Raw genomic sequence first — 23,025 nt, 5'->3', positions numbered from 1 at the left:
TCGATTATTGGAAGAATTTTCAAAGTTCATAGTTTCAACCGTGGGGTGAGGAATCGCGGGGTGTGTCTAAACGCATGTGTACAGATCCATTGCAAATGTAAAGATTGTTGGTCTGCATTATGTGGCGATGGTGCGTTCGTTAAAGACATATCAGTTTGATGAAATTTTGCAGAAATCGGTGAAGACTCGTCGACTGGTGCCGGCAGCGGGGTTCACACGCAGCAGCAGGCATCCGCATCGTCGCCGTCGATCCGCATAGACTTCGAGCGTTGCTTCCGGAAGGAATACGACGCGACGATAAGCTCGAAACAGCAGCAACCGGGAAGCGAAACTCATCATCAGCAGCTCCACCAGACGGCGGGGGATAATTTCGAGTCCGAGTCGTCGTCCGACCAAAAATTACAATCCAAAGATCAGCATAATCTAAGCAGCAGTGCCATATTCAACTTGGTATCGGCCGAGTCAGAGATAAGTCAAAGCGACTTTGAGAGTTCGTTCAAGGTCGAGAACGAGCGGTCCGAGGGTTCGGTTAGGGATTTTTGCGTCAAGGAGGGCGACGTCTACAGGTGTACCGTATGCCAGAGGACGTACACCCACATAAGCAACTTCTGCCGTCACTACGTCACCTCCCACAAACCGAACGTCAAGTACTATCCTTGCCCCGTATGCTTCAAGGAGTTCACGCGGAAGGACAATATGGTTGCTCACGTCAAGATTATTCATAGTTTTAAACCCCATCATAACCTCACCGCGAGCAGCGGATCTGGCGGCGCTGCCGGACAGCAACGGTAGAGGAGAGATATCCTCCTTGTCTCTACATAAGTACACACCCGCGCGGAAAACACTTTCTGACACACACCCACACACACGTACACAAGGACAGAGCCTATGGAGTGCGAGATGGGTTCCCCCCCGCCCCGATTCATACGAGATGCGAAAGGAGCATAATTTCTCTCTCGCCAATATTGCTATTATTGTTATTATCATTATTATTATTATTATTAATATTATTACTATCGTTATTTTTATCATTATTATTATTATTGTCGTACGTTGAAGGGATCACGCGCAAATTCGACACACCCTCAGCCTAAACCCCTTAGCCAAATCTGGTCCCCGATTTATTTGTAGATAACAAACCGTAGGCGAGTTATAAGGACTGTTTCACTTTTCACAATAAGCAGCAGGAATATAAAATATGTGTATATATATAATATAATATATAATATAATATATAATATAATATATAATATAATATATAATATAATATATAATATATATACATGTATTATATCGGGAGGGAGGTAGAGTTATATTGTACAATACATTACGGTACTTAATCGAGACAACATGCATCTTGAAAGATGAAGTATATTGATCAAATATTAGAATTGAAAAGAAATTCTACTTCACGGGTACCCTGTTGCGATTAGATTCAAAGGATACCGTAAACCCTTCAGCTTCGGCGCGATTTCGAAGAAAACGCGAAAGTTTTACTTTGCGAAATATTGATAAATTAATAAACGAGTAAGTAAATATATACATAAAAACAAAGACTATCCCTATCGTGATATGGATTACATATATTAGGTGAGTTAAGAAAAAAATATAAGGAAGAAAACAAAATATCAATAATAACGATTCAAAATCGGATATATATAATACATATACCTTCGTATGTGCGTCGCTCGTGGGATTATTCATTACATGCACTGCAGCTGACCAAAGTGATAAATGATAATAAATGTTGAACAAAAAGAAAAAATGAATTTAAAAAAAAAAAAAGAAAAAAAAATAAGGGAAAAAACGAAATGCAAAAAAAATGGGTTTCTAGATTAAAGAAGCGTTGCAAATAGAAGTAAAATGATAATTGTAAAAGAAAAAATGTGTATACAATATACATATATATATCTGCATACATATAATGTGTCAAAACTGAGGGATTTCACTAAGTACATGTATGTATACATACATATAGGACATAGCTATATCATATAGATTAATATGGTTGATTTTTCACTGAAACATAAGTTTAAGAAAAACCAGTGTTCATGTAGTACCTATATAATATTTAAATTTAAAATTTAAGAAAAATTAGGTATCAGAAAAAATGCTAAAATGCGAGAGAAAAAAAAAAAAAAAGTTAAAAAAAACAGACTTAGGGGATGTAGGTATTCAATTTAATATATCGCGAACGTTAAAAAGTTGAACTTGTTTTTTCGTACGGTTTTTTTAAAGTCGTTATTACGAAACATTATTCATATAAGATGCTCTGATGCATGGTGCGAGGAGTCAGGTGTGGTACAACGCAGCTTTTCGGACGAACCAATAGAAAAGTTCTCACAGTTGACGTCACAACAAACGGTCAATTCAAAGCTGTTGAAAGATTCAGAAATGGGCTGGAATGTTACACGTGAAACGTTGACTAAATTCTTGTGTCCACGCGTATTGGAAATTCGAATAATTTCACCTCTCCAGCTCCCACCACGATTCTTACAACCCTTGACTAAACAATGCATTTATCAACGCTGTAGTTGAGGTTATGTTGTATTTTTTACGCGTGCATGCGCGTGCGCTGTAGGCTAACCGTGACTCGCCGTGACGTCAACTGGCGGGCTGCGCGACCTTGTACGAAAATTGGTCCTCTATTGGAACACATCTTACTCCTTACACTATGCTCCGATACACGTGCTGGAACTCCGATTCCGACGTACCTGATTTCGCAATGTGGGGGGTCTACGCAATATCGATTTTTCCATCACCAGAGGTCCCATGCTGTGGTCGAAATCGGGGTTTCGGTGTACCTACGTACAATGGGCAGGTACAATAATATTAGAGGAAACAGGCGACGATAGATAATTAGAGAATAAGTTATGGAAAGGAAGAGAGAAGAAAACTCTTGAGTTGGCTTACAATTGACCACGTGGCAGTAATACATACATAGGTAGACATGGCAAGCGCGTGTGCTTCGTGTACGTTGCTCTCAATACGTAGTATAGTGACACACCTTGAGAGTGAGAGAAAGAGATAAACATTGAAAACTAGACGTTTCGTTTTGTGCCACGATAAGGGGAGACGACGTCGTTGCTGCGTAGAATTGATTTTATTTGAATACCGCGTGTACTTTCTATACCTGTTAGATCTGAACTCGGACACGATGCGGGTGTAATGAATAAGTTATCATTGTAATCTACAAAAGTTGAATGTTCGTTTTACACCTTTCACATTAAGATTCTCTCTCCTGTACAAATATTTTATCTACCTACGTATCTATCCCCTCTCTCAATCTCTTTTTCTCACTCTCGTGGTGCATTATTATCAGAAGAGTACGACAGAAAGGTGGATTTTCGAAATGGGAGGGTATAAGGGAACGCAGCAAACAATCGAGCTTAGGTGTAGATTATTATCGTGTAACGCAGAGGTCATACTACAGATATTTACCCGACCCTTATTATACGTATAGGGTTGTCTTATCCTTCGAATGGGTCAGTAATTGTATTCCAAAGTTGACGATCGTCCGATGCATCAAAGACTTTGCGGTTAATGCAACACACGATAATTAGTTACCGTATGTATGCGTATATTCAAAGCAAGTATCGCATCGCGTTCCGCTTCTTCGACGATTATTTTATCACTACTAGTATCTTCTGAATTCTCTCTCATTACGACCTAGGAGAAAAAAATGTGCAACTGTTTTTTGAATGACAAACTGATCGCTAAAAAAATTTCTGATCGTATGACGATGATTTTTCATGAAATAATAATTATGGTTGGAGGGCGAGGAAAAGGGAGGCAGGAAAAATAATCATGGACGCGTGCGATCGTCAATAATTATTGCAGTGTGCGATGAAACTCGTACAGCAGTGTCCCGTATTCTTTCCGTAATGAATTGCAATGATAATACGGCAATGACGAGGACTGAACCGTAGTTGTAATAAAAATCATGAAATGAAGAAATTTAAAAAAATTCTAATAGTAACGAACAATGACCGTCAAAAACTAGGAAATCAAATAAATAAATAAATGAATAAGTAAATAAATATATATACATACATATATTATATATATATATATATGTCTTAGGGTTTCTCATAAGGGGAAAAATAAAATAAAATAATATAAACCAAACTCAAAACTTGAGGTTTGATAGAAAAAAACATTCTCGGGAAGAGGTGGCTTTGTAGCTAAGTGGAAGCCGCCGCTCATTGGACGTTTCGAATTGTAACAGCCAATTAACGTCCGTGACAAACTTTTTGGAAGGAACAATTCGAGACCATGGGGATTGTATTTCAAATTTAGAGAAACAAAGTTTCATTACATAAAATTTCTTTTTTATTCCCAATTTCTAATTCCTTACAATTTCAAAATAAAAAAAAAAAAAAAAAGAGAAAAACAAGTACAGAAATTAGGAATAAAAAAAAACATGTACTTAATGAAATTTCGCTTCTCTTAATTTGAAACACAGTCCTCATGGTCTCGAATTTTTTCTTCCAAAAATTTCGTCATAGATGTCAATAGGCTGTTATAATTAGAAACACTTAAGCCACAGAGCACTCTTCACGCAAGAATTACGTTTTTCTATCAAAACTCAAGTTTTAAGGGGCAGGAGTATGAAAAAAGATTTTTTTTTCTTTTTTTTCTTTTTCGAGACACCCTATTATATATACATATATACATACAAAATAAGGTAACCATTTAGACTGATGAAATGCAATATTGTACATATTGACGATCCGAACCGTATATACATATACATATATAGATATTTATATATGTGTGTCGGTGTTTGTGCGCGCGTGCGCAGATACATGCAATATGGAAAAGAGAGGTTATTCGATAAATATACATGCACCATACCCCGAAGCAAAATAATGAATATATGTCTATTATATAGACGAACACGAATTAATACCATGGTAAAAAAACAGCGCGCGGTAATATATTTGACAATTGCTTGGAAGAACGATGGTCGCAATTTTTCTTTTTCTTTTATACCAATGACAAACGCGCGAGAATAGAAAAAGAACCAGGCGTATTTTCCTGTGAATGTGTATCTGGCATGATTCCGCGCACCCTCGACAAAACCAGGGATTAATAATTGTTTGTAATCACTATCATTGCTCCTTAAAATTTTATACCCGATCGTCATAATTTCCCATCTTCAAAGACTGCAGCGGCACACGGTGTTGATACTGGGTACGAAGACGGTATGGTCTGGAACATACGGACTTGTTAGGTAGTCAAGGTATGATTAATACGACTTACTTACAATTAGACGACCCAGGCCTGCGTACGCGCGTGTAACGCCTATTATATTATACCTACGTAGTACATTATATGCAATATATACATATATGTGTATATACACACACGCATATATACGACACCAAATATTATATACCTATGTAACGAGGTAGTATTTACCTGCAGGCACTGACACATTGGATAGACTGATATATGGATATAACGCGGGGACTTTGCTATTAGCTTAGAAATCCGGTATAATATCTAACAATAAGTAGAAATCAATCTATTAATCACCGGAAGCGGTAACGCGATCACAGATTGTAATACACATGTTAGACTGTTTTAAATTAGAGCAACGTTATTATTTTTATTTGCTTTTTTTTTTTTTTTTTTTATTAGCCGGAATCTGGGTCTAAGTATTCGTTTTTGCTGTACAAAAAAATCCTTCCGAAACACAGGGTTATTAGATCAAGTCATATCAAGAGCGTATTATGTCTTTTCCCCATTTGAATAACGTTTGAAAAAATTTCATAGACGCAATCTTGGCGATGATTGAATTATCTTCAAAACTTATAGCGAACTTTTCTTTGCGCGTCGAAAATACCGGAAATCAGATATTAGCGAGAGCAGGCATTTTCTTATCTTTTGTTCAAAAACAACAATAGCATGTCACTATTTATATTAAAATTGCGCCAGTCCCATTGTTCAAACCAAATTACACGATTATTTTTACAAATGGAAAAGAGCCACGCGAACATAGCATGAGTAGAAAAACCTCTTCTACGCGTGAGTTAAATTATTCCTCCAGCTTGGGAAAATTTTTAGTTCAGTCAAAATTAACAATATATATATATCCTTTTTCGGGAGAAAAAAAACATTAGATAAAAATATTACCCTATTATGAAACAGTCCAGCGCACACATATTCACACACAGACACACATTAACCAGGCTACTTTCCATATATACTTACTTTATAATAAATAAAAGCCCGCACTCGTCTTGCGTATATGTCTATTATACATCTTACAATTAGGAATACTTTAACACTTCGGAGCCTTCTTCATTTTCCGATCGTTCCAATCATTTGAATATCTATTACACACACACACACACACACACACACACGCGCGCGCGCGCGCGCGCGCATACACACACAGAACTCAAGCAGAAAATTTCGCACACAACAAGAATCAATAGTGCAGCATTTATACGTGCGGGGATTGACAATTTTCAAAAATATTACAAACCAACCTACATTATATTGTTACACAAATTGCACCCCTTGTTAATAAATAATACAAGACGACGAAATGGGTGCAATATCTTTTGTTACTCATTCTTTCTAACATCATGTATTTATTCTTTTCTTCTATCGACTAAATCGAAGTCAACAAAGTTTCGCGTTCCGGATAAAAACGTAGAAATGAACGGTGCCAATAATAATAATAATAATAAAAACAACAACAACAACAACAACAACAACAACAACACCACCAACAACAACAACAACAACAACAACAACAACAACACCAACAACAACAACAATCACAACAACAACAACAACAACAACAACAATAATAATAATAACAACAACAACAATAACAATAATAACCATAATAATACTAATATTAAAAAAATAGAACGGAAAATGAAAACCAAATATCTATAAAACAATTTGACACCAATATTGTACTTCAAACTATATGTCATATTATATAGATATGTACTTGAAATCGCGTGCGATGGTATAAAAAAAAAAAAGAAAGAATAACGTCGTTAGATTTAGAGAAGAAATAAAAATGTATATATTCACATAATATATCAATGCATATAATGCATCGTGTAGAAGTCGTTGAAAAAAAAAAAAAAATAAATGAAATATTAGTATGTCGTATGTGAATTTCCGCACTGCAGGGTTGCATCGGAATAACCGGTCGGGATCTCTAAGGGAATAGGGGGACCGTCTTAAAAAAATTAAGCATCAACAATCAAATCGTGACAAATCGCTCCAAAGTGTTTACGTTTCTTTTTAAATAATTTATAGTATATATACTAAAAACACATACACACACAATAAACCCACGCAACGTATGTATATATAGATGTAAATGAGAATCACCCTGTCAATTATACGATTTAAATGATAAAATTGCAAAGTCTTGATAGTATAAAATTGAAAAACGAAACAAACAAAATTCAGCAGTACATATTCGATATTTTTTTCTCTCGTCTGTCCACTGCACGTTACGGACCAATTTCGATAGAATGTATAGGTATACTGCACAGTGTTGTCGAACATATTGAACAGAATAGTAGGTACATTTTCCAACGTTTAGACGGACGGACGAATGAAGGATTAAATTAATTATGAATAATGAACAATTAGATAAATAAATAAATAATTAAATAATGGAATAAATCGATAAAGACAACAGATACAACAAACACATTATTATATGGTATAGGTTATATAGATACATGTGTTACACACCAACGTTGGTATATTTGGGGTGTGCGGGGTTCAAGATATAACGACGAGATGGCTATCGGAGTCCCGTTCAAAGGATGCTATATAGTTAGTCTATATAGTCTTTGTCCAACGCGTCAAGTCAAATTTGATAGAAAAAAAAAAAAAAACGGAATAAAAATATCAAAGTAAATAATCCCCCATCCCTCTTTATTTTTCCGCTACCGTACGATGTTCAGGCATATAATACCAATAACTCTATACCTTATGCGCATTTTATACATCATGCATTGAACAGACGCGTAACACGGCTCACTTGACAATTAACATGCAATTTTAGAAAATGATCAATTCCTACAATACCGTTTATACGCGCACGCACACACACACACACACACATGCGTAGAGGGGTGGGTATGCGTGACTTATGTATACACTAAGAAAAAAAAAAAAAAAACTTCATCAAACCAGAAAAGTAAATTTTTTAAACCTTCGATTTAAGAAACTACCAATCAGTTGGAACAACGGAATTGTTATATTTACGTAGCAATTGCGCATAAAGTAGATATTTCTTAACGAGTGTAAAGTTCCACTCGCATGAGTCAAGAAGTCATGTGCGCACGTGCCACGAATCCTATTTTCTGTGCTACCTCCTGTTGAAAACGAGAATATTTTATGGTATTTATGAGCACCAGTGTTCATAAAAACTACAAAGTGGTCGATTTGTTGACTGAGCTAGCGCAGGTAAAGTAACTTGAAAGATGATTTACACCTGACGATGAGCCGTGCGTATTTGGTAAATTTGAATGCATACTTGGGACTGATATTTCTATTTATTTCAACAAACCAGCTTATGCAGTTATCTCGAGTCTGAGTGAACGACCATTTGAGTAATCCAAAAGTTGTTCCAATCGAAAATGGATGAAGTCCTGCTGTTAACAAATTTACCCTTAGGACTATCGAAAAAAATCGTTTAGATAATTTAATTCGATTCAAATTTTTTTTCTTAGTGTATTATTAATGTACGATATAATACTATACGTGGGAACAAGGTCAAAGACGCGGTAGGGCAAACAAAACAGACAACGCAAACAAATAAAAAAAAAAGAACTAAAAACCCAAGACAACAAAACATGGCAGCGGCTCGACAGCTTATATATGTATAATAGATTATATATCTATGTGTTCATAATGTGCATGTATGAAAACATTTGATAATCATTGAGAGGCTAAGACTAACATTTTAGGCGTGAGAGAGGCCAAACGAAAGAGGAAGACAAGCGAAACGTAATGAAATTGTTGAATTCTTTTTCTTCCCTTCTTCGTTCGTCGTTGTGCAGGAAGCAAAAAAGGGCAAATACGCGAAACAAAACGAGAAAAAAAAAGAAAAGAAAGAAAACAAAAGAAACGTTGTTCGTAATTTATATTGAACGTTAACTCTGTTACTGATTTACACACAGATTATAGGTACAATATATATGTATATATAATATATATATAAAAAACTTACTTAAAAAGAGTCTATGTAATATATAATATATATATATATATATATACATATATATATATATATATATATATATATATATATATATATATATATATATATATATATATATATATATGTATATACATATGTAAAAACTGGGCATTTCACAACCGCACTATGTTTATCCAAATATATATAAATATACCTATACCAATTACCATATTGTATAAGGGCGAGGGGGGGTTGATGATGAAGAGGAGCGGAAAAAAACAAGGAAAATGAGAAATAAAAGGGGAAAAAGTATAATTCGCTTTGCGAATTTAGGTATATTAAATCTTGATTAACACACGCGATAAACTTCTTTTTTCTTTTTTTTTTTCCCTCTTTCCTTCCGTTGTAAGCAAATATCTGAGAATTATAAAATTTTTCATTGGGGATATGGTGATACTCTATAATTATCAATTATATTTCTTGTTTAATATGATGACAAAATTTATGAAAAGCGTGGTTTTATTATTATTATTATTATTATCACTATGATTATTATTACTATCGTAATTATTATTTCTTCGCGGTGAAAGAGAGTACAGAGAGGGGAGGGGGGTTTGTTCACGTATTGTTAATTAATTGTTTATTGTTTTTCTTTGTTTGGTTACATGAGCGTTTACAATTTATGTTTATGGGGAGAAATGTTGCGAAGGTTGGGGTCCCGCGAGCGCGCCTTGAAATATAATTCAATATTTCTTTACGATATAAAGGAAAATTGAACAACAAGGAAGGATTTGTTTAAATAAATTAAAATACAGTCACTAACAGAATTAAGAATGTTATGTAATATATCATATACAACTGCTGATGATGTTGCTGCTGCTGCTGCTGCTGCTGCTAGTGCTGCAGGGGTGTTGTATATAATGGTTTGTTTCGCACAGCCTTTGCCAAGAAAAAGGAATAGAGAGAGAGAGAGAGAGTGGAAGAGAGAAAATTAAAAAAAATTAATAAATTAGAAAGTTGAAACAACACGATCGTAACAACGCGTAATTGAATTATATATAAGAATATATTCATTTTAACGAATTTAAGGAAAAAAAAAATTTAAAAAAAAAAAAAACAACAACAAATGTTCAAAGGGAAAGATATAAATATAAAATGAACAAAAAAAATTTTAATGAAAAAAAAAATCCCGAGGCTTAAAAAGCAGACTGTACTATTGGATAGAAACTTTAATATATACATGAAATTATATTAAAAGCATAGTTTATTATCATATATTATATTATATTATTAATTATTATACAATATAACAGACAACACGAGAAAACAAAATGAATGATAATAATATCGTATCGAATGTTATACTTGGAGAGAGAGAGAGAGAGAGAGAGAGAGAGCGAACGAGAGAAATGAAGATAATAAAAGAAAGAAAGAGCCTTGCAGGCGTAATGATAATAAGTCGTTGGGATTTCCAACGCATGAAAATTATATGTTTTACAAATATGTAAGTAATACCGTATACATACGTGAGATAAATACACGTTGTAGCTGGACGTGTATGGGTTTCTGTTATGTATGGGTATTTTTTTAAGGGTCAGTGAAAGAAGATAAAAAAATTAAAAAAAATTACCTAGGGCAAAGAGAAATGAAGAAAAAGATCACATCAATAAATTGACACAAATTACTAGACCTGTATTTTGTAATCTTTCACGAAAAGACGTTGATAAAACTGACCTTTTGTAAAATTGAAGGAAAAGACGAATTTACTGTCGTATATAAATTTTTTAATTCGGCAGGATCGATTAGCGATTCGCGTGATTTGGTGCCTTTTCGAAAACAATATGTGAAATTAAATATATAACGGATAATTAAAAGAGAAAGAAAGAAAAATGAAAACTATCTTTTTTTTCTTTTTTTTTTTTCTCATCACGGAAAAACGTGCAGGTTGCGCAGGTGTTCTCAATCGCCGTCTAGTGCCAAATAATAATTGAATATATATTATATAGATAAAAAATTAATTGATTAACTAAATTAAACTAAATTAAATAATTTAGTGAATAAATTTATTACGCTGTAATAAGAAATAAAAATTTGATGAATAATTTTGAGGTGAAAATTTGTTATACGGTGGTTATTAAATGATATGTATAAAAAAAAAAAAAAAAAAAATACGACAAAAAAACCAGAAAAAACAAATCGACAAAAACATACATACGTGTTATATCATCATCATCATCGTCATCATTATTATTATTATTATCATTATTATTATTAATGTTGAATATAAATTGTATTAAGATTGTAGATACGTATATATACACGTAGAATGTGTATATATAGGTATGTAATTATCAATTGATTTCGGGGGTGTGTTTTTCTGACGCTGTGCAGGGTAGATTTTAGATAATATATTTTTACTATATATGCACTGATTGTTTAACTAATTGTACTACAGGTATATCATATTATATATATGCATACATAGATACACAAAATATGTTTATTATTTAGGTGTATATACATATACGTATAGGTATTTTCTATAGTATACCACAGGTGTACCGTAGTGATTATTATTATTATTATTACCATCATTATCATTATCATTATCATTATAATATCTAATTGATAATAAAACGAACAGTGTTCAATAGTAATATAATTCAAAGATTTTTTTAGAATTTCTACAGATATATATATATATATATATATATATATAGATATATATAAATATACATACATACATACACATATAGTTGTTAGTTGTGCGAATACTTGTAGGTATACGAGTATATACAACAAATTGTAGACATCGTCGTATGATTACTACCCTCGTCATCTCCGTGCGACGTCGCATTCTCGTCGTTAACGAGAGCACCAACAACAACATTAACAATTATAGTGATAACAAAACGACAGACTGATCATTTTTCAAATTCTCTATTCTCATTTATTACATTTTTCGCGCACATAAAATAAATAACAAGAGGCATTAACGCTCGCTACGTTGTTATATGTACGTTGTACAGAGTAAATTGCTAACGACTGGATGGTTTAATGCGCATGCGCTGATATTATAGAGTAAGAGCAGGTTGTTTTGTCAGGATGACCAACATTTTTGAGGTTACACACATCTGGCGGCGACCTGTCATCTGAATTTATGAATGTTGGTAGCTTGTGATTACTATGGTTCGTTGTCATCATCGATCCAGTAAAGAAAACAACAAAAACAGAACAAATAAAAAAAAAAAAGAAGAAGAAATGCATCATATACATGCAACGTAATGTATAATATATACCTTATACACTGTGCACCCGTGTCGTTAATGAATGGCTTGAACCCCGCGGTAAAAGATGATGTGAAAGTGAAGAATAGTAAAATCTGTAACGATGAAAAGAAGGAAAACTGCACCTTCGATATATAATACCTATTTATGTGTACGAAGCGATGCGAGGAAAAATTGGAGACAATCGGTCGATCGGTATTCCGAAGAGTAATATACGCACCTACCTCGGTGGGAGGAATTAAAAAAAGACGAAGGAAAAGAAATGAGATAAAATCTAATGAAATAGAAAGTAAATTATTTATGATAATTACATCCGATAACAGTCCGAAATATATGATACATATTTACATAGGTATATGCAATGTATATAGATGCATATAATTTCAGGTACGTAACTGCGCGTATACATTATGTGATGATGATTTTCGACGATGTTTTTGTTGTTGTTGTTGTGGTCGTTGATTGTAAATTTTCAATATCGATTATCATCACTCTACCATACGTTATATGTTACATACGATATAATAGATAATATGTTATACTGTATGAGGAGAACTAATCGCACTGAACATGAGAGAAAGGTAACTACTTTAATAATTATACTAATATACCGGCATTGTTGATTTTGTTGTTGTTGTTTTTGTTGTTGTTGTTGTTGCCGTTGTTGTTGTCGCCATTATTATCATTATTATTACTATCATCATCAGCATAGTCATCATTTTCGCCTTCTTCATCGTGGTAATAATTATAATTATTATCATCATAATCATCGTTGTTATTTTATACGCGAATGTGTAGAGTTTTATGTACGTTTATAATATTTTACGCATACATTTAAGATATAAATGCAATTATGTAGATTGTTTTGTTTTCTCTCTTTTCTTTTCCCGGCATATTTTTAAATTTTCCTCAATGTAATATAATATTATATGCAGCCATATACATTATACATTACTAGATACATTATTGTTGTTGTTGTTGCTGTTGTTGTTATTGCTGTTGTTGTTGTTGTTGTTGTTGTTGTTATTATTATTATTATCATCGTCATCATCATCATCATTATTGTAATTGTTGTTTTTATTATACTTATTATCATTAGTAGTAGTCGCTGTAGTATCACATCATCGTCATCCTTATTATTAACTTTACAATTAGCCAAAAATTATTCTACTCAGTTTCCCGTTTCCTTGTTATCTCTACATAATGTATACATTGAACATGGGGTTGTATTTATAACGTCTGTAATAACGTTTTTCTCATGCCGCGTCAATGTTCAACGCGACTTATCGCATGGAAGAGGAAACAACAGAAAGCGAGTAGGAAACACGAAAGCAAAAGAAAAAAACAATCGATAGGTGGGAATTTTCATTTTGCATGTTGGGTATATTATTATTATTATTATTATTATTATTATTATTATTATTATTATTATTATTATCATTATTGCTGCCGTCATCGTCATATATATACATATATAGGATGTATAGGACGTGACATTGTTAGCTAGCATGATCTATTTTTTTGATGCATTGAAGTGCAATATAACTCTATACTATTTAAGATTTGATTAATGTATGCATTATGCATGTACATTAGGGCGATTCAAAAAAATCATTCTTTTTTTCGAAAAAAGTGGTAGTGAAAAAACAATTCGAAATGACGAATAAATAATGCCTGCAGGCGGAAAAATTTTTTACTCAAGTTTTAGAGGTAACGCAAGTCGATTTTACGTATTTATTTAAGGTTTTTTTTTTGTAAAATTTAGATAAGATCCTAATTGCCAGTGGAAATATATATTTTACGAAAAAACCACAAGACACCTTTTTTGTAGATTGATTTATTCTTAACAAAAAAGCTGTCTTGTTAAATTTGACATAGTTCAGTATTTCATGAGATATTTCTCGGAAACGCATTTTTTTAAAGAAATCAACTAAATTTGGCGAGTATATTTTTACCCTTCAAGAAATTCTAAAAATCGAAAAAAAAGAAAATTGAAGCTTAAAGTTTGTACTTTTTACAGTGTGTTTTTCAGACAACTTTAAATATTAGATCTCGATCTATTAGTAGATCTTTAATTAATTAAAAAAACAACCTTAAATAAATACATAAAATCGACTTGCGCTACCTCTAAATCTTGAGTAAAAAATTTTCCCGCGTGCAGGCATTATTTTTTCGTCATTTCGCATCGTTTTTTCACTACAACTTTTTTCGAAAAAAATGATGATTTTTTTGAATCACCCTAATATACATACATGCACGTGTATTTTTTCTTCCTCGATTGCGGACGTAAAAAACATGAACGAAATCACTGCACGTTTGGTTTTTCCTGCTACGTTCCTTGAACACAATTTCTCCAGCTCGATTCTGATATCATGCGGCTTTGAAGATTACTTACGAAACATAATATTATTTTCAAATATAAACTTTTATTGTTAGTATAAAATTCATCTATCGGTGTTTTCAACTACTTATCACAAGCTTCACTTCACTCAACTTATACATATTTACCGCACCTGCAAGTGTATAAGACATGAACCTGAGAAATTTATAATCGTTAGCAAATATCTAAGGTACCGTGTTGTGAAGCATTCCGCTTTTCAAATAATAAATTAATATGCCTTTCGTGTGACGTGCATTATCAGTACACGTAGTACAAATACAGAGAGCTATGATGATTGATTAATTATTGTATACATACATCTAATCCATATATATATCTACTATACATATATACATATATTGATTTAGCATGTATAAATATACAAAATATATATATAAAAACGTGAAGTCGTGCAAAGCCATTATCAAGGCCAGTACAAATTGTTGAACGAGTAATTTTGAGGACTTCTTCTCCTACTTTTATACTTTATATATTTACGAATCATCGCGTTACGTATTCAATACAAATCCACCGCTATGTCTATCCATATTGTTAGTCACGGTGTTACAACAAATGTTTACGCATATGTACGCCCAATGCTGACAAGCATACCTACTATAATATAATACCTGTAACAATCGGTATAGAGAAAATTTTTACGAAATTTCAATCTTTATTATTACCAATACTCTTGCCGGCTGATATTCAAACTCGGGTAAAATTTTTACGAAACACAATTTCCGCGACACGTTGCGTTTGCTTTATACACCGCGATTAATTATGCTTTTATGCAATTTATAGCTGCTGTAGCTTAGTATGCACTTGAATTATATATCTGTAATTATATGTTCTCTTCTAGCTGAACAAAGTTCATTATTTTTACATTTTCGATAATAATCGTTTCATTTTTTTCCCTCCCCTTATCCCCACTTACCCCAATTTTTATCTATCATCAGAAGGGAAATTTATTTTTGGCCGTCGTTCATATACGCAACATCATTTCTTCTTTCTCTTAAAACTCATTTGACACGTAGAAAAAACTACTCGTAAAACTCGTTCGTTGTTTACGTTGAGATGTTGCTTCAGACACCATATTATCATCATTATCATTATCATCATCGTCGTTATTATTAGGTTTCTTTTGACTCGACTTTGCGATGATTGCTATGGTTGTTGTTGTTGTTATTGTTGTTATTATTATTATTATTATTATTATTATTCAAAGTAAAATTTTGCTATACATATATGTTTTGTAGATAGGTTATATTATTATCATATGATTAATATTATTATTATTACCATCATTACTTGAAACATATACATATATTTGAGAAGGAGATGAAATATATGCATACATTATCACACATTATTGAAAAAAAAAAAAAATGAATCCAAAAAATTGTTTTCTGATTTTACGTGAGTTTCATTTCCGCAGTTTCCCTGTTTTCTTTCATTTCACTTGTATTATTAAGTATAATCCTGAACAGTCCCCTACATACACATATAATTATCACCACATTACAATGATAACTCTTCATAGATCAAATGATTTATCTCATTTTCTTTTTAAATACACCGTGTGCATCAGTTCTCAAGCATGGATAAGCAAGTTATATATATTTTCACGTCAAGGTTTCGATAGTATATTATTTTCCTGCAACGAGAATATCCATTATGTCATAGGAGCATGGAGAATGTACATATATATACTTATAGATATATTAATTTTGATTCGCAGTGTATAATAAGTTACTACACGCATCTCACGTACATAGTCGTTGTATATTATACGCACACCTCGCGTGACCTTATCACAAGTATTCATTTGCTCATTTATATTTTTTCGGTATTATTATGATTTATACAATTAGCAGCAGTAGTAGAAACGGTAGTACAAGTAGTAGTACATACCTTCTTTCTTTTTCACTTCACCCGAGGCTTAACGATATAAATTCGGCATTAAATTCATCCGCATTGCATATGACGTGTATCTACAGGCCGTATGTTTACCTGTGTACCATTACGCTGTTATACACGGTGAATTCCTAACGACTGCACGTTCCATCGTCTGCTAAAATTCGATGCGCACGCACCACAATCAGAAAGCGGATATTTACCAGGATGACCAACCGTCATGTACGTACGTGTTCGTCGCGATGTGTGTAACCTCAACATGTCGACAGTTGTCGGTTGTGCAGAACTGTCAACATTTTTGAGGTTATATTCATGATGGCTGGTTGTCATGGCAAACAGCCGCTCTCCAATAGTGGCGCGCGCGCATTAAATTTTAGCAGACTGCGGAACGTGCAGTCGTTAGGAATTCACTCTGTATGTAAAATTTGTCGACCTTTTTAGACTTTGGATTTTATCCTTGAGTATAAAGTACGATAACGGCCTCGATCGAAACTAGTGTCGAAAAAGAAGAGAAGTAAAACAAGCAAGTTTGTGAAAAGTTGAATAACCGAGGGTATGTTTTTGGAATCTTTTCGCAGAGTCGACGCCGACGTCGAGCAGGACGACGGAGGGCGGTACGCCCGGTGCTGCGGAAGCATCGTCGAAGGAGAGTCACAGCAGCTGTAAGTCGGGCACGCCGACGACGACGGCGACGTCGAGTCCGGTCGGGGCGGGTTCCGGGACCGGTACGGGGACGGCGTCGACGCAGCAGCAGCAACAGTGGGAAACGGCGTCGTCGGGAGGCACGACCCCCGGTACGCAGACGACGTCGTCTTCGACGCCTATGTCGGCTCCGTCGGTAAGGCAGGTTGCGAAGCGACGGATGAGAAGGCGCGCCAACTCCCAGTGCCAGGACCCGGCCGAGCAACTGACGGAGATGTCGGTCAGGGGGTTGAACCTCTTCAGATACGCCTCGATATCGGAAGGTGTTTACCAGTGCACCGAGTGCGCGAAACTCGACATCCAGAAGACGTTCAAGAACAAGTATTCCTTCCAACGGCACGCCTTCCTCTACCACGAGGGGCACCAGCGGAAGGTCTTCCCTTGTCCCGTATGCGGCAAGGAGTTCTCACGACCCGACAAAATGAAAAATCACATGAAGACGGTCCACGACTGCTTCATGCCCAAAGATTGCGTCATGCCATTTGGCTTTTACCTACAGCCTTAGCAAAGCCGACGGAAAGGGTGCTGACGTGGGGGTGATATGGAAACCGCGATTTCTTTCACGGCTTATATTATACGTGTGTGTATATATGTTTATAGATATATACGTGTGTATATATATATATACGCACACGCGCACACACACACACACACGCACACACACATACACGCTCTCACGCCCACGCGCGCGCACAGTAAATGTATATAAATTATTATTTACAACAACAAATTCAAACTAACGCTGTTATTATATATAGATTATCAATGTCAAACAATATATTTTATACACGATATCTTATTCATATTCGTTAGAGATGCGCGCACGCAACCCACACGTTCACACGCACACACACGTATACACACATACATTCTTATACGCGCGATAATGACGACGACGAACATGCGCGTGCTTTAAGCCAGCAATACCCGTACCTTTGTCGCCTGATTCCCTCCCTTATTACTTTTTTTTTTATTCTACTCTTCCACCGCAGCGTTCGGGGTATCAGTCACTGCGATCTGGAGTAGTACTTTATATACTTGAATACGAGTGTTCGAGTACACCAATTGGACAGTAACGAGTCCCTTGCTCTTTACTTTCGGCGTTGCGACAATCAAGTGAAATTATTTTCCATTTCAAGAGCTTCCTACTAATATATATTATATATATATATATATATCATACACATGTATATATTATATACTTAGGCATTTACATACAGATTAGAATTGAAAATGCGAGAGTATTTGAAGGGAGGGGCGGCGAAATTTCAGCAATATCGAGCTCTGTATTATCTAACTTAGGATATGAACGAATGGATTGTGGAAACAACAAAAATGTCGAAAAAAACTAAAAACGGAATATATAACGCGTATCAAATACGTCCTATAATGTTTAGGGGTAAAGAAGAAGAACCACGTATTGTCTCTGTAATTAGTTAATTTATACCTCCTTCGTCGATATATATATACACATACATATGTATATACATATACATATACATATATATATATATATATATATATATATATATATATATATATATATACATACATACATACATATGCATATATGTTTATGTACACATATATATATGTGTGTGTGTTTATATATATATTCATGTACGTTGTTATTATTATTATTTTTTTTTTTAATTATGATCATTATTAATAATATCTGCTATTATTATTAATATTATTATCTATTATTATCTATTATAAAATTTAAATAGTATGTTGTACCCATTTAGTAAGTTTATCATTATCATTATTATTATTATTATTACTATTGTCATCTTAACGCACGAGGATTAAGTAGTTTTTCGTTTTGTTTTAATTTTTTACATTTAATTGCACGCGCAGCGTGTGTAGGTAGTGGCGATTAGCCTCCAAATATGCATATAATGAGAATACAAAAAAAATTTTATCGTCAGATAGAGTCGACGGGTTCAGATATAGAAAACATATATGATGAATGTGATGATTACAAAGGAGAAAATAAGAGGTGGCAGAAGAATATTTGATAAGCATTGACGGATGAAATTATATTTTTCTTCTGCTCGAGTGATTCGTATATTTAATATTGTGTAATAATTAATCTACCACGCAATCCGTACTAAAACAAAATATTAATAAATTAATGGTTAATATTAAATATACCTGGCAATTAAATTGCCGTAATTAATGAAAAACGGGAAAGGAAGGGTGAAAAAAAATTAAAAAATCGATTAGATAATACAAAAAAAAAAAAAAAAACCAAACCGTGTACGATTTAACCTACCAGTTAGAAATCCTACAATAAACACATGCTGTGTATATACTTTCGGATGACGCGCACGTGTTACAGGGTGGATAGTTACGCACGTTATGCAAAGCGACACTGCGGTCTGCAAAAAGTAGACTCATGGTTAGAACAGAAAAAAAAAACGGAAAAGAAAGGAAACTCTATACTATTATCACTGTTACGTTTTTGGGGAACGACATGGTTTGATAGAGTTTGGTTGAAAACCGATTATCATCATCATCATCATCATCATCGCTGTTGTTATTATTATCATTATCATCGTTATCACCATAATTATTATTACCATTATTGTTGTTATTATTATTATTGTTATTATTATTGCTATTATTATTATTGTTATTGTTAAATTTGTATATGATCTAAAAAGTCACTGAAAGGTAGTGATAACGAGACTAACAAATGATAATCAGTCGAGCATAAGAATAAATAAACAATTAACTAAACATGATAGATGAATATTTGAATACAAGCAATAGGGAAGGGAGCTGACTCAATATGAGAGAGAGAGAGAGAGAATGTGAGTGTGTGCGGGCCTCTGTGATTATTATTCGCAATTATGACAACGAAGATTATAACAACAACAACAATAATAATAATAATAATAATAATAATAATAATAATAATAACAACAATAATAACAACACTAATATTCTGAATAACAACAATAACATCTAGTATAGGTGACAGTTATGACAATGACACAATGATTCTAAAAACCTTTTTATTTTGTTAATGTTCTTAATCATCAATAGTGGAGAGAACTCAAAACGAATTAATAGCGTTTCATTATCTATATCGCACATCTATCAATTCATTCATTCATTCATTCATTCATTTATCCATCTGTCCATCCATCCATCCATCCATCCATCCATCCATACATACATCAATGCGCCACTGGATGTATTTACACGAATGTCAAGAATCACACACGACAATATATTATGGCACCGGGATTCGGTATGACAATTTATTCGAAGATATCTACACGATACAACATGCGACGAGGAACGAAAAATGGAACATCATTCAAATCGCGAATCAACCATTTACTGGCACACATTTTATGTTTGTGATTTCATTTCATTTGAACGAAGCGCACCTCCGCCGGACGATGAAAGCGACAATGACAATAAAAGTAGCGATTAATAATAATAATGGAAATAACAATTACATCACTTTACACGATATAAAGAGAATACTGACCTAAAAATCTATGTGTCTGTATAATATTGCGATCGTATATTGGTAAGAAGCGAATAAGATGCAAAGTAGTCATAGGAGAAAGAAGGAAGAAAGGAATTTTCAAAATATACGTACAACATACCTTACAGCGACTGCCGTTTACACGTCCCATATTGGTGTAGGAAACCTTCGGCAAATGTTTGTCAGGTCAAGCTAGTTCATCTGTGAAACTCACACACGTAAGACAGTGATATAAATACATATGAGCGATTTTCTTTCGCTCAATTGGAGCTTACAATTAGCATCAGCAGTAGTAGCAGCAGCAGCAGCATGAGCAACAAACGGATTACATATGTGTAACACATTATATTACTAGCCTGAAAATGAGGGGAGACCTCATGCACGGCGCAGATGTCATTCATTCGCATCACTCACATTAATTGAATATAATCAGTAGTTCCCTATCAGTCAGTACTTACGTAAAGTGAGTAACGAACCATCCTTACGTGCCTTATACTGCATGATATTTGACGACGACGACAAAGACGATGATGACGATGATGATGAAGTTTAATTGTAAAATAGGTGAACGGTGAAATTTTACATCCTAGCAGCATGCGTGTATTTTTTGATGCAGCTACACGGCGATAATTCTCGAGAATACGGATTTTGCTTCTCTTATATACGATCATTCAACCTTTAGCCATGCGACGTTTAACTACTATCTCAATTACCGGGCATATGGGTGTTAGTAGTAATCGAACAACTATAATTTATACTTAACCACGCGCACTCACATCGTTATACGCTTATACATTGTATCGTGTTACGTGTGCAGCGCTTTTGTCGTACGTGTTATGTAACTTATACCCGCACTGCACACATACCTGTAAGTATTAGGTACACGCAACTGCATAGTATGCTGTTTGAATTACGAAAGATGAGTAAAATCACGTCATCTCTGTTTCTTTCGGTTCTTTCTATTTGTATACCTTTGGTCACTTTTTAGTTTTTGTTACTTACATTTTTTTTGTTTTTCTCTTCGATTACGGTTAGACAAATATTGTTCTATAAAGACTCGGCTGATGTTGATACGCAGCTGCGCGCGAAGGTATTTTTATATGCGTGTGTTTGATCGTATATTCGGATAAATTCGATAGATATTTATAACAGAATGACGAACTCTTGCAGTCAACTGTATGTACATACATATATCTACATATCATGCACACATACGATATACAATTGTATTAAAAAAAAAAAAAAAAGAAATTAAAAAAAAAATAGATCTGCAGTATAGAGAGATATAAAATATATGATGTCGATAATGATAATCATTTTCTTGCGAGTTTTGCAAAATTAATGGTGTTGGGCCACGGTATTATACATATGATTAGTAATACACACACACGCGCATACACACACATATCTAGACATTTTTGTATGCAGATACACCCACGAATATCGGTGTATCAATATCATTTCTAATGTATTGCGCACCGATGACTTAATGTATGCAGTAGGTAGTACATGCTAATGAAAAGCACGTTGAATTTATTAGTCGAGACGATTACCTAAAGCGGACAATTTAGCATGCTTGTTCATGCACAATCGATTCCATTATATTCTTCCAGATGCAATGCTTAATGCACTTTATTATATAAATAACGAGCGAGTAGAACAGAAGGCGACAAACTAAAAGGATTTAGCGCACACTTAAATTATAGTATCAAATCAATATTATTACTACTACTACTACTACTACTACTACTACTACTACTACTACTACTACTACTACTACTATTATTATTATTATTAATATTAATACTAATACTATCATCATCACCATTATCATCGCGGTTGTTATTGTTACTTTTGTTATTGCTATTACTATCATCATCATCATCATCATTATCATTGTTATTGGAGCCAACGTTATAAAAATATATACATAATGATAACATAGGTATAAGTTTCTATACTTGTAATAATAATGATGATGTATTAATAACATGTACACTAATATTCACTAATGCCTCCCCCTTCCGGCTACCTTGTT

The 23,025-nt window shown here is 33.8% G+C and overlaps 1 protein-coding gene across 11 annotated transcripts in view; it reads left to right on the top strand.

Moving 5' to 3' along the window:
• The window catches only part of LOC107222336 (protein tramtrack, alpha isoform), a 54,386-nt gene that overhangs the window by 22,494 nt on the left and 8,867 nt on the right, over positions 1-23,025 (top strand). Inside the window, exon 5 of one of the 11 annotated variants that reach the window (XM_046741474.1) lies at positions 17,356-18,899. The exons of 9 other annotated variants lie outside the window; for them this stretch is intronic. In XM_046741474.1, coding sequence (XP_046597430.1) covers positions 17,356-17,984 — 629 coding nt within the window. In that variant the 3' untranslated portion in view covers positions 17,985-18,899. Of the gene's footprint in view, positions 1-172; positions 8,236-17,355; positions 18,900-23,025 lie in introns of those variants that run through there. One more of the 11 variants, XM_046741476.1, reaches the window with a different exon arrangement.

Source organism: Neodiprion lecontei, chromosome 5 (assembly GCF_021901455.1).
Source record: "Neodiprion lecontei isolate iyNeoLeco1 chromosome 5, iyNeoLeco1.1, whole genome shotgun sequence".
NCBI lineage: Eukaryota > Metazoa > Arthropoda > Insecta > Hymenoptera > Diprionidae > Neodiprion > Neodiprion lecontei.
The sequence above is the reverse complement of the archived record's forward strand: the minus strand, read 5'-3'. Positions and strand labels throughout refer to the sequence as shown.